The 14,802-nt window shown below is 37.1% G+C and overlaps 1 protein-coding gene across 1 annotated transcript in view; it reads left to right on the top strand.

Moving 5' to 3' along the window:
* The window catches only part of LOC122801137 (intestinal-type alkaline phosphatase-like), a 457,280-nt gene that overhangs the window by 293,726 nt on the left and 148,752 nt on the right, over nt 1–14,802 (top strand). Inside the window, exon 7 of the mRNA XM_044070678.1 lies at nt 6,870–7,004. Coding sequence (XP_043926613.1) covers nt 6,870–7,004 — 135 coding nt within the window. The remainder of the gene's footprint in view (nt 1–6,869; nt 7,005–14,802) is intronic.

Below are 14,802 nucleotides of genomic sequence, written 5' to 3'. Positions count from 1 at the left end.
TAGACTGATCTGTGAGAGCAGCAAATTTCCCACCAATTCACCCTGTTATTGGTGGATTCATGAATACAGTGGCTCTGGAGATGTCCACCATTAAGAGTTAAAAATTCCCTTCCACTCCTGTTTAATTTTTTTAATAAATGATCACAAAAATATCATATTTGAAGATATTCCTCTTTCATTAAATTCATTTATCCTCCCACTGTATTCCGTGGATTTCGAATGCTGACAACTTGTAGAATAGTAGAGCTGTAGCCAGTATCATCAGACATCACAGTCAAACAGCTTGTTACTGATTATGCACTTCACTCAAACAGCTACTGTTTCCATCATTAGTCATTGGTTACTTGTGTTTAAATCAAGTGGCTTCATACTCATAGGTAGGTGCCAAATTTGGGGGGAAGTGGCACCTGACACAAATGTAAAGGACAAATGGCACAGCTGTCTACACAAATGGTGAAGTGATAGCAAGAAAGTGCACAAAAATCAGTGTCAATAATTAATTTATAAAGTGCAATATTGATCCAATGGCAAAGAGGAAATAAGCACTGATATCTTGGGTATGGGTTTCCAACTTACTCACCCAAATTAAACTGCACACTGTTCTCTTACAGAGCCACATTGCTCTTTCTGTGAATGAACATCTCTCAGCAACTGTCTACCTGCAGCAGCTGCTTGGACACAAAGTAATATTTTCACATAAGCACATACACAAGCATATACATCCCAGTGAATGCTGGCAGAATTCTCCATTTACCCACAGCTTTTTTATTGGCTTAGTAATACTGCGTTTATTGGCTTGGTAATACTGCCAGCAAGTTATGTTTTATCAGCTAATATTTCTTTCACTGGTAGTTGGCTGATGTGCTTTAGTAGTGCTTAGGATGTGCCCTAATAATGGTTGCCCTCCTCCCTGGTCAACAATAGTGCATAAATATATTTATAATAAAAAATCAGCCACAGGAGTTGTAAATAAATTACTTTTACTTAAATAAAGAAAATAGTGCAAATAAAGAGTGAAATATACATGGGATGTTACATAATAAAACTTAGAAGACAATACAATAAATATAGATAGGATGAATATGGCAAAAGAATAACAATAACTGTAGATATCTAAGTTACCTGACAAGCTTGCTGCAAGAAGACTGTCCTTAACTATAAATAGCTAAGATTCACCGATACAGTTCATAAAACAAGCATTGTTCAGAATAATAATTACTGCTGTGCTATAATAAACTTAGATAACTATTGCCCAGGTCCACTGTCCATGACAGTCACCAAGGTTTGTCAAAACACATCTGTTTTCTTTGAAGAACTGAATCACAGCTGTGTCTTAAAGTTCTTATAGCCATTCTGGTTCTTGCTTGTTATATCAGAAGATATGCCACCATGTCTAGTGGAGCATCAGGTCTCTCTGTCCTTGACATCTGAGCTAACAAAAATGTCTACTTTTTACCAAGAGAACACACACTTCAGGTAAATCAGGAAGAAAGAAAAAAAAACAAGAAAAAATAAAAAGAAAGACATTGGGCTTGAAAGACTTGCTCTCAGTGTAAGTGAAGTAAGTCACTTACACATAGAACAAGTCCTTTGGAATCATGGCAAACCTACACTTTGAGCAATTATTTTGGAATCTGGCACATAGTTTCAGTCAGGTTTGCATTTTCATATAGTCTTTATTTAGATTGGCATTACCTCCGGCTTTACAGGAGCAATTTCCCTATAGTTGTTTTTGTATGACAATCCAATGTCTGCATCCTTATTCTGCCTACAATTCTCCTAGAGCAGAGAATGCAGGGAACACTCCATCTTCAGGTTTCTCGCACTCAGACTCCTTAGAGAGAGTGTGTGTGTGTGTGTGTGTGTGTGTGTGTGTGTGTGTGTGTGTGTGTGTGTGTGTGTGTGCGCGCGCGCATGCACGCACACACGCTTTATGGTATATATATATCTCTTATGCTTCTACTGACTTCTGAAGCTCATAGCATTCTGTCTTTCTTTGATTTCCTTAGATAGAAAGCTCCATTGTCCACCAGTTCTTTCTGAATAACAATTGTATGTCTCTGTATTTTATTTTAGAGTTTTCTACAGTCCATTGTTGCTACTTAAGTTTTATTTTCTTTTTACGGTACACCAAAAAGTTGGATAAAAATCCTTTAGACACATTTTCATTCTAGGATCATGCCTTTCCTAATTGACTTGCAACAGCGATTGAAAAGATCTGATGATTTTAGCCTTTCTATGTTTAACAAACATTTTTTAATTTTATTTTTTTCTGTATGCTTTCTATGTATTGAATTTCAATAGAGAATGTGAGCTGTAAATTGTAGGTACGTGTTCAAGTGTTGTGTAATGGTAGAACAGTTTCTGGATACATCTATTTAACATACTTTAAGTTCTACCTGGTATTCTGTGGTAGAAAAGTGTATTCCAAATATGTTTTATTCAAAATTTAGTATCTTATCTAAGCTGATTAAAAGAAGCTTGTGAGTACTTACTATTAGTATTATTGTTTCTTTCATGCTATAATTATAAAACTGTTTTTGTTGTCCACTTTTGTTTTTTTTTAACTGAATGTCTTGTACAACACTGATCTACATATTTAGCAGAGATAAGACCAGTTTTAAGACTGGCATAACTATATATATAAATATTAAAGATCTCTTGTTCCAAAGTAAATTCTTGGTAACACCTTAGATGAACACAGATTTGTTTTGTTTTCACTGCTGTTTAACTGTATGAATTACCTCCTGTTTTCTAACCATTCTCATTTCACCATACCAAATTGCGTGCAATCCACCAAAGATCATTATTTTTAATTAATATTTTATGGCTAATCTTACTGAAGATACTGCTGTAGTTCAAAATGTTATTTCTGCTTAAAGTTTTGCCTACTTCTGCTACTATAACATGAAGACTGGTGCTCACAGGTGCTGCAGGATCTCATTGCACTATTTGAAGATTTGAAGATGTCAACACATAGATATGCCTTCTCAGGTGGTTCCTGATGTACTACCTGAATTTATAACATGCACTTCCTTTGCTTGTACATGGAAAAAAGACCTTTGAGTTGGTCATCACTTACCATTTACATTGATATAATGGATTTTAGGATCATAGGAGATTACTAGGCTATCATCCAGGAGGTCATTATAAGCCTAGCTGTTTCATCCCAATGTAATGCATAGAAATGCTAGTCAATGCCCAAGATTGCATTTAGTGATGACTGCCCAGGTCCAGGAGGGTTGTGGGCTCTATCCCCAATAGAAATTTATGGTGCCCCATCCACTCATCCAGATTTCTCTTGAGCAGTGTCATAAAGGTGTTCTGTTTCACATGAATTGGTATGACTTTGGAACTTCTCCAGTCTTTGGGTATATTCTTCATTCCAAGACAAACACTACAAACTATGTACCAGTGATTCAGCAGTTCACTGAATTATTTTAGCTCCCCTGTGTTTAAATAATTTCTATTATTAGATGTTCTAGCTTATTTTGGAATTTATTAACTTCCTCATGTTACTGACTTCTAAGGTATTCATTCAGCAATCATAACTTTCTCACTTTGGAACTTTTAATAAAAGCTCACGTACATCACATTAATATTCATTTATTGTATTTTTGAATACTTCTTGACTTTTGAACTAAATGTTTTACCCACTACTTGTATAATTTAATAATAGTTAGCTATCTTGTGTATGTAACTCAGTTTTTATGTGCTGGAGCTTTTCTCCCCAGGACTCCATTGAAAACGGGTTCTTTTGGCCCAATGGACTATCCTGGTAAACCAACTGCAAATAAATAAATAAATAAATAAATAAATAATAAGTTCTTCAGTTCACTTACAACTTAGTGATTTATTTGTACCACTTCAAGTGCACCACATAACTGGCAAATATTTTATTTATCATTTAGTTACACATTTCCTGTGAATGTATGCTATAAGGGAGGCTTGTAGTGCCATTTTCAGGGAAGAGTCAGACACACAGTAGTCTACAAAACAGCAAATAGTAATACCACACAAAGGCAATAAAAACACAAGCCTAGGACTGCCAAGTAAACCGGAGCACTATGCAATGTGGTGTTATGGGACAGCACAAACACAGAACATTATATATAGGGAAGGAACATGGTCATCTCTCACTGCTCAGCAGATTTCTTACTTTTTATATTTGTCTTCAACTTGAAGTTGTGACTAATGACGGAATGATTTACACACTACTGTTTTCCTGACATTCTGTAATTGGACACGTGTCTGAGAAGGACTTACTTTGGACAGTTAATAGATGTAAATGGAAACAGCACATATAACAGGACAAAAGTCCTAATATGTCATAAAAGTTGCCAGTCTCGCACTGTTCTAGAAGACAGTTTACTCTTCTCTTCCCTTCCCTTCCCTTCTCTTCTCTTCTCTTCTCTTCTCTATCTTCTCTTCCCTTCCCTTCCCTTCTCTTCTCTTATCTTCCCTTCCCTTCCCTTCCCTTCCCTTCTCTTCTCTTCTCTTCTCTTCCCTTCCCTTCCCTTCCCTTCCCTTCTCTTCTCTTCTCTTCTCTTCTCTTCTCTTCTCTTCCCTTCCCTTCCCTTCCCTTCTCTTCTCTTCTCTTCTCTTCTCTTCTCTTCCCTTCCCTTCCCTTCCCTTCCCTTCTCTTATCTTCTCTTCCCTTCCCTTCCCTTCTCTTCTCTTCCCCTTCCCCTTCCCTTCTCTTCTCTTCTCTTCTCTTCCCCTTCCCTTCTCTTCTCTTCCCCTTCCCTTCTCTTCTCTTCCCTTCTCTTCTCTTCTCTTCTCTTCTCCCTTACTCCAAACAGTGTGCTTCAAAACAAGGTTTATTGATAACTCTAACCATGATTACAACATACAGGCTGTGTTCTTCCATCCGTCCCATATGACTCTGTTGGAAACAGAACCTGAAACTCAGTGGCTGTGGTTGTGCAACAAGTTTCACAGCTCTCTGTCCAATTAACTATCTGCTGCCCCTTAAGCAGGATAACGGTAATCAGCGCTAGGCAGCTTCACAGGGTCTCTACTAGAAACTCTGCTACTGCACTAGCTGTTTCCTAGCAGGGACACTATATATAAGTATAATCATAAAAATCACTTTAATGGCATCCATTTCTCTACATATGTGTATGTCTTGTAACTTTCTGCGTACATTGTTTTTCCATTTTTCTTTTACTGTTGTCTTTCTATTTTATTTCTAATTCCCGCTCTAGTATGCTGTATTAACATTTCAGGTAAGTACCACTTTACAACGTATTAAACCAAATAACTGATAAAAATAAAAATAATAAACTCGGTGATAAACCAAACTGTGCTTTAATGCAGAAATTCAGTAAAAATCCAGTAAGTGCTTTCGTCTTTTCATACACAAGACTTCTTCAGACTGAATTAAAACCTCTCACTTCATTCATTAAATACTAAAAGATATCATCACATGACATTCCCAATTAATGTCTTAACCCTTTCTTTCTCAAATAGGCTATAAAATCTTCTCTGTTGTTTAGCCCAGGGGGATAGCAGGCATTTAACTTAACCTGCCATGTATATTCCAACCATCCCAACTCCTCCTCAGCATTCAACTTGATCTCATAGTCAGCAATATTTCCCAAAACCAAAAATTTAAAATTGATTTTACAAACCCCCCATTTTGTAATGTTTACCTAAAGCATTAGCTTCACTGCCAGTTTCCACAGCTCTTTTATGTTCATACATTCCTTTGAACAGCTCCCTACTAGTACAGCTAGTATGATGCTGATTTTATTAAAGAGAGCAAAGCTATATGTAACAAGTACGTAGCTAGAGGCTATTCAAATGAATTAGTGAGAAGTAAATTTAGTGAAGTCAAAAGAACTAGAGAAAATTTAGAAGTTTTTTCTAAGAAAAATATCAACAATGACTTTAGAACTGCTATGCAAATATCGAATAGTGTAGATTCGGAAGCCATCAAACAGATTATCAGAACAAATTGGAAAATTTTGAAGAGCAGTAAAGAAGTACTAGAAGCAGTTGGTAATGGTCCATGCTTTCTGTACAAAAAGGGAAAGAGTTTTAAAAACTTTTTCCAAAGCAGTTTGAATTCCAGGTCTTTTAGTGCAAGAGGCAGGATGGAAAAATGTTTGGCAGGCAATTTCTGTAATTTAATTTATGAAGGAGTCAGTGAAATTGTTATTAATGATGTAAAAATATATGTCAACAAGATTTATACATGCAAATCAAAGTTTGTTGTTTATCTAATTGTATGTCAGTCTTGCAATGCATTCTATGTTGGCCGACCTAGTAGGGAGCTGTTCAAAAGAATGTATGAACATAAAAGAGCTGTGGAAACTGGCAGTGAAGCTAATGCTTTAGGTAAACATTACAAAATGGGGGGTTTGTAAAATCAATTTTAAATTTTTGGTTTTGGGAAATATTGCTGACTATGAGATCAAGTTGAATGCTGAGGAGGATTTGGGATGGTTGGAATATACATGGCAGGTTAAGTTAAATGCCTGCTAGCCCCCTGGGCTAAACAACAGAGAAGATTTTGTAGCCTATTTGAGAAAGAAAGGGTTAAGACATTAATTGGGAATGTCATGTGATGATATCTTTTAGTATTTAATGAATGAAGTGAGAGGTTTTAATTCAGTCTGAAGAAGTCTTGTGTATGAAAAGATGAAAGCGCTTACTGGATTTTTACTGAATTTCTGCATTAAAGCGCAGTTTGGTTTATCACCAAGTTTATTATTTTTATTTCAGGTAAGTAGTCTTTACAGCAATAATTATATTCAATTTCTGCCTTATTTTTGGCAGTATCAGTGAATTTTTGCTCTTCGATACTCATGATCACAAACATAAATATGTAGCAGCCTAAATGTGAGCTTTTTCTTGCTTTTAAGGTTTGTTTGAGCCTGGCGACATGAAATATGAACTGAACCGTGATAAAACTATGGACCCTTCAATTGTTGAGATGACCGAAAAAGCCATTAAGATCCTGCACAAGAACCCTAAAGGATTTTTTCTGTTTGTAGAAGATAAGTAGCTGCTTTTTGCTTAACAGAAATATGAATAATTCAACTTTAATACTAACTTTATAGAAAGACAGGTTAACTGTTAAACCATTTCATTTAAACATGGACTCTGCATTTTTGAATTTGCTGGAAGGAGAAGGCTGAAATTATTGAATGAACTTAGTTGCTATGATGAGGTTGTGACTATAAGCAAGTAATGCACTGGTGACTCACTGCAGTCTCTTGAAATTTATGACCTGCAATGGAAGGAAAGGAGCTCACAGTACATACCTTATTCAGTTATAAAAAATTCAAATAACCTTTGTGCAAAAACACTGAAATAACCATTACACAGAAATGATAACAAGCAAGATTAACTCATTCACTCCGGAGCAACTCAGAAATTGCTGCCTGCTTACTTCCACCAGAGGAACAACAGTGCAGCCTGAGCTCATTTTCAGACAATCCATTTGTAATACCATACAGAAAAAAATGTTCATAACTCTTTAACCATAACAGCTAGACTAAAATTGTAAATGTGAAAGTTGTTCAGCAAGCACTGACCTTTCCAACAGTGTAAATGTTAATAGTGCGTATTTAAGTCATTATTAAATATTTGATAAGGAATGCTGATATTGTGCATATTTTTTATCTTTTTATTACAACAAATCATACTCTCTTGATGAATGTACCATGTAGACCCATTTGTAATTAATTTATTTGTACAAATGTCAGCTTTAAAATGATACCTTGGCCATTATTGTGTGATGCTCCGTTATGGAGATATTCACAGAAATATGATTAATATTATAGTTCTCATAACTGATAAATAAACAAAGCACAATATCTCATCACCTGTAACAGAGAGAGACTGCATATCAGTGTACAAGTTGTGTGGCTCAATGTCAGCTAAAAAGTGATGTATCATTTGTGTCATCACCAAGCTCCCTTGCAAAGATATGGGCATAATAATAAGAAATATTACAAATGTATAATTTTCATAATCCTACAAGACTAAACAAACTGTAATATCTGTATGTGTACAGCATACAGACACAGTTATTTTACCATGTTGTAAGGAGTAATACTGTCTTCAAAATGAGGTATTACTTGACACATTGACATGCTCCATCACAAAGTTATTTCCCAAAATATGAAAAAAAAATCATGACTTCCATAACCTAAGTCCTAAACAAACTGTGATATCTGTACATGTGTACAGCCCACAGACACAGTTCTTTAACCATGTTGTAAGGACTAACACTGTCTTCAAAATGAGGTATTACTTAGCACAATTACATGCTCCCTAGCAAGGTTATTTACCAAAATATGAAAAAAATCATAATTTCCATAACCTAAGTCCTAAACAAACTATGATATCTCTACATGTGTACAGCATACAGTAGACACAGTTATTTTATCATGTTGTACATACTGATACAGTCTTCAAAATGAGGGATTACTTAGCACATTGACATGCTCCCTAGCAAAGTTATTTGCCAAAATATGAAAAAAATCATAATTTTCATAACCTTAATCCTAAACACACTGTGATATCTGTACAGAATACAGACACAGTTCATTTATGATGTTGTAAGGACTAATACTGTCTTCAAAATGAGGTATCACTTTGCGCAATTGCATGTTCCCTAGCAAAGTTATTTTATGAAAAAATCATAATTTCCATAACCTAAGTCCTAAACAAACTGTGATATCTGTACATGTGCACAGCATACAGACACAGTTCTTTTATCATGTTGTAAGGACTAACATTGTCTTCAAAATGAGGTATTACTTGGCAGAATTACATGCTCCCTAGGAAAGTTATTTATCAAAATATGAAAAAATATCTAAATTTTTCATAATCTAAATTCTTGACAAACTGTGATATCTGTACATATGTACAGCATACAGACACAGTTAGTTTACCATGTTGTAAGTACTAATACAGTCTACAAAATGAGGAATTATTTTGCTAGGGAACATGTCAATGTGCTATGTTATTTACCAAAAATAAAAGAAAGAAACTTGGGGGGGGGGTTGCGTGACTCCACACAGACAGAAACCAAAATCTGGCACCTGCATTCTTCAATGTGATAACGACTTTTAGTAATGCGAATAATGGGCAGCTACTGAGAGTTTTACCTGACAAGTGATAATGACTCAGTGTTATACTCTGACTGCACATATTGTAAATTAATGACTCACATTTCATTACTTCAAAGTTCTGCATGCTCAGATAAAGATGATAACTGCTGCACATAACCTGTTGAGTAGACATTCATTACATTCCTGGTGCAGGTGTAATGTAAGACTGAATCATTACCATCTTTTAGCAAAAGAAGTGAGTAATTCAATAAAAGTAGCATAACAGTTATATATTACTGAGCCCTTTCTCTCACCTAAACTGTACACACCAATGACAGAGCCAGAAGTATTGCTCAACAGTTTGGTTGATCCATGTCAGAATTACTTGGATCAAGGTGAATGCTACCATGATAAATGCTTACACTCCCTAAGACAGCAGCTAATCTTTCAGTGAGAGCATCCATCTTTTTAGTTTTGATTTTGTTTTCACTTCATTCATCTCTATATTTATCATTGAATACAATTGCTTCTTATACAGCTATCCTACAGTCTACATTCAGTAAATATTTCACACAGACACAGTTTCCTATAACATATTACTCCAACATATTCCCCTTGTTTTAGCATGCATTTTTCTGAAGGATATGAAGTCTGAAACACAAAAACAACTTTATTTTATGACTTCAGTCCTCAGATCATCCCAGTAATTTGCCAGAAAATATCTAATTTTACGAGGAACAAATCAAAAATATGAGTAAACTTCTCTGTCCTTGAAAGTCACATTCAAATGGCATAAAACCCACATTCAAAAATGCATCTGGCCAGTGGAGGATTTTTCGGGTCATGCATACATGTATGTGTTCTTTGATTCACCTTCCTGATTGTATTAGATTATATTCCTTGTATAATACAGCACCGCTTGTTAAAATGTGTTTTAAATTTGTAGTTTTGAACATTCTTCCAGTAAGCAATGAAACTGAACTTATGAACCAATAATGACAAAATTGCCCATTTAAGAACATTTCTGTCATAAAAAGCCACTCAGACACCTGTCATTCCAATCCATCAATATCAGTCAATATGCACAATCTCTGCAGAAGTAAAAGTAATCTGAATAATTCCATAGTAAAGAGATCTATCCCTAATGAAGAGGTTGCTAATAGGTTCATAGGTTCATAGGAGGGTACTAGGCTATTGGCCCTAGGGCCTATATAAGCCTAGCCAAAAATGTACCATGGCTTTCGCCACCCAAGAAAATTATTTACCTGTGCCCCTGTCGAGCAGAGCCACAGAAGTGAAGTGATCCCTGGGGTGAATTTCCTATCTCCCATCCAATCATCAAGATTTTTCTTGAAGAGTGCTAATGAGGAGCTCTGTTTGACATAGATAGGTAGTCTGTTCCAGAGTATGGGAAGTCTCTGAGACAGGAATCTATCCCTCTGGCATGTTCTGTTTATTGTGGTGATGAGGTTTAGGTCCCTAGAGCGTGTGGCTCGGAGGGATTGGGTTTCTTTAAGTGGAGCATGTCCAACAGCTCTGGGTTTGACATAGCTTTGTATGTTAGGCAGAGATCGCCTCTGAGTAGGCGATATACGATGGAGTAAAGCTGGAGTTTTTTTAGACTGTCTGCATAGGGCTTCTGTTTGATTCCAGTAATCCTCTTTGTGAGGTATTTCTGTGGCCTTTCCAGTTGTTGTAGATGCCTTGTGAGGTACATACCAAAAGGAGCGTTTTACTATATAATGGGTCTAATGAGTGATGAGTAGAGGGGAACAATGACCTCTTTTTTTCTGGATGAGAAATCTTTTGTGATGAGGTGAGCCACATAGAAGGATTTCCTGACCACTGTGGCGATGAGATTATCAAAGGAGAGACTACTGTCCACCTGTGTCCCAAGGTCTCTTATCACATTTTAGGCAATAAATAGACTACCAGCTATGTGGTAGTTCATGGGTACAGAGTTTTTACCAAAGGGGATGACAATACACTTTTTGGCATTGAGCTTCAGGCCATGGCTTTGACACCAGGCATCTGCCTCAGTGAGGCCCTTTTGTAGTATGTCCACATCGTTAGGAGTTTCGATTATGGCTCCTAGTTTGCAGTCATCTGCAAACTTTGTTAGCCAAAGACCATCTGTGTTAGCCTGTACTTCAGAGAAGTAGATACCAAACAGGAGAGGACCCAGGACTGAACCCTGTGGTACTCCACTTGTCACTGGTCTGAAGTCGGATTTGGAGTCTGCTACTTTCACAGTGTGGGTTCTGTCCTTGAGCCAGTTGGCAACCCATCTTGTGACATAGGGATTTATACCTAGTTTAGTGAGCTTATCTATAATTCCAGAGAGGGGATGGTGTTGAAAGCCTTGACGAGATCTAGATAAACTGTGTGAACCACCTTACCCTCATCTGTGGCTTTGGTGACTGCTTCAAAGAAGTCAGTCAGGTTTAGGAGACATGATCTGCCTTTTACAAATCCAAACTGGGTAGGGTCCAGAATTTGGAGATTAACAATGTCTTTGTTTATGAGTTCCATGATGATACATTCCATGGCCTTGCAGACCAGGTTCGTCAGGCTAATGGGGTGGTAGTTCCTGTGGTCTGTCGTGGCTCCCCCTTTGTGGAGTGGGATAACTGTCACGGTGCATCATTCAGTGGGCACAAAAGACTGAGGTGAGGCTATGACTGAACATGGTACTTAGGTAGGGTGCCAGTTCATTCTGTAGTTCATGTAGAACGCAGCCTGGGATACTGTCAGGTCCCATGGATGCTGTGTTCTTGGCTTTGGAGAGTGTGTTTTTTTACCTGTGCAGCCGTGATTACAGGAACTTTGCATTCTTCTGGTACAGAGATGGGCCCTCTAGGGGGTGAGAGGGGGGGGGGGGTTTCATACAGAAATTCAGTGACTTGCCCTTGAGGAATTAATTGCCTATGCAAAAATAAAAAAAATGGTAAGCTGGTAATATTACAATAGGGAATGACTGACAAACTGAAAAGTTTATAGATATACAGCATTTCATACAAAGGAGGACAGACTCAGGAGTGCAGGACCCCGTGCACCCCTTGATCACCAAATAATCAGCAATCGAAATGACCTTTTTGCACAGTACACCTTGTACAGTACTGGTCAAGATGCCTCTGAGAAGAGTTTGGTATGCCTGTGTTACAATTATTTCTGCTCCTGGTTCTAATATGCAGTTTATTATATGCTGATAAGTGGACTGAACCACAAGGACACCTTTTCAGCCAAGACCTTGCTACAGTAATCACACCGACAATACATGAACATAAACATGCAGGAAGGCATACACCACAAGTCCAGTCTAGCAGCAACAGAAACTACTCCAGAGCTAGATATGTATAATTAGGAACTAGAGTAAAAGGTCAACATGGACTATTACAGAAGTAACATAGCATGTGTGTGTATGCCTGATGAAGTTATGCTCCGCTCTACTTCATGCAAACCATGACAGTCCTTAAACCAGTTTTTGAATGCGAAGAAATAATGCCACATTTTATCACTTTACTCAGATGTGCAAAATGCTGCATTTTACATGTGCCAAGCTCCTCACACCACGATTTGCATATATTGCAGGTGATTCATACTCCAAGTTTTTAATTCCTTTGCTATTTTCCTCTTGTACCACCTTAAGTAAGTTTAAAAAAGATACCAAATCAGCAGGTGCATTTTGCCTTCATCTTCTGTTAAGTGAATTATGTAAACACCACTAACTATAATCTACAAATCATGTATAATGTACACTGTCTACATGCACTGTACACCAAACTTACTTCATGTTCACTGTGTGTTCGTCAGTTCTTGTCATTTCATGCTGCAGCACTTCCTCAAACTTCCTCAACCTGCTTTTACCCTGCGTTTTACTCAAGTTTAATTTCACCACAAATCTATTTTAATGCCACAGCATGAAGGGCCGGTATTTCTAAAGCATGGTTTAATGGTCATGAAATGTACAACTCAAAAAAAAGTTTGTGTACTAACATTACGCCCCTACCTTTAATTTAACAGACTATACATCATGTTGCACAAATTAATAACTAAGGTGTTAACATTTTCTCCAGCAAAAAGTCATCAAATGCCTTAGATTCAAAAAGAAGAAGAAAAAACAAAGTATAAAACTAAGCCAGCAAATCAGCTACTTCTGAAGTGATGTATGCTTTGCACAAGTTGTCCAGTCAGAGCTTTAACAATAGGTGGGAGTTTCCTCAACCCTGCTGTTTCTTTATTCTGTATTTGCATCCCACAAAAAAGGGAACAGTTAAGCTGGGGAGAAAACTGCAGCAATGGAGTTCAGTATACAAATCGGTCTGACTAGTCTGAGGTGCAAAGTGGTAATAGTGTGGAAGTTAACATAAAATTACAAAAGCTATAGCTATACCACGCTGTAGAGTCTCTCTGTGCCTTACCAAAACATGAGTCACCCTCTGAGCCTGAGCTTTTCTGTCCTTTTCCTGAAATGAGATAATAAATGTAGTGCCGTAACTAAGTGCACAAAGTATTGTCGGGTACAATTGTTACTGAAATGAAGTAGCGGTTAAATGCCGGTATTCTACTTGCAGTTGTCAGGAAGCTGATTAGCACCTAATGTAAACTGTAGGAATCTGATTCTTACAAATGCAACAAGCAGATTTATAAAGGTTTAGAAAAAATAGTCCGTGTCCGAGGGTTAGGAACACAACACACAACATCGCTGTCATTCTCTCTCAATCTCTAACACACAGTCTCTTCTGCTTACATACATGCATTCACTCACATACATACAGAAAGACAGACATACACATATGCACACATTTTTTCTGGCTTATTTTTTTACACTGAAAGTCGATAAAATAACAGGTTTAGCATTAGCATGAATTTTCTGAAAGGAATGAAGACTGAAACTCAAATGTCAGTCAGTATGATCATTAATTACTGTACAGAAAATAACATTTTATGAAAAATGGACATAAAGGGGAAATATCCTCCAAAAATCTGTACAGTTAACAAGTATGCTGGTGCACCAGGGTGACCGACTGCCCCATGTCAGTTGTGAGGTGGGAGGTGAGGGACAAATAAGGCTGAACAGTGAAGTCCCAGAACAGAGAACAAGTGTCATTCAGCTAAAGCACGTCAGTAAAAGCTACCCTAAAAAATAAAAAAATAATACACGTGCTTACCTAAATTTTCCTTCCTCTGACTGTCTAGACGCTGAATCCTTGGGCTGCATGACGCTTCGGTAGGATGTTACTCTAGTGGCTCACAATGAATGATTTGTGTGAAGAGGGATCCTGTAGAAGTCTCTAAAGAAAAAGGGAACAAGGCTGCTACAGGAACCCCTATTTATTTACCCCCAACAACAAATTGTGAGGTGAGTAGGCAGAGATGTTACACAAGAGGTGGCCATAACTACATGAATCTGATTGGCTGCCACTGCTTACACGACTTCCTGGGCTAGTGAAACAATGCGGTCTAAAGTTTTTTTTTTTTATTATTATAACAGTAACTAAAATTAGGGCTTATAAGAGCTTTGATATTTTTTTGGGGGGGCAATTAATGCAGGCAAAGGAAGAAATACAGCGTGCCTTTATCACTTGGACAGGTCTGACAAATTAAATTACAGTGCAGTGGTTTTGGATATCCAGCTAACTAATCAAAACTCTGAAATGTAGTATTTTTTCTTTCAGTTTTTGCAGTCCATGTAATTATCAGTTTTGTTTCTAGCTCACAAAAATTAATGTAG

This window comes from Protopterus annectens, chromosome 4.part1 (genome assembly GCF_019279795.1).
Source record: "Protopterus annectens isolate FY-2018-M chromosome 4.part1, PAN1.0, whole genome shotgun sequence".
NCBI classification, from domain to species: domain Eukaryota; kingdom Metazoa; phylum Chordata; order Ceratodontiformes; family Protopteridae; genus Protopterus; species Protopterus annectens.
This window is presented reverse-complemented; position numbering and strand designations above follow the sequence as displayed.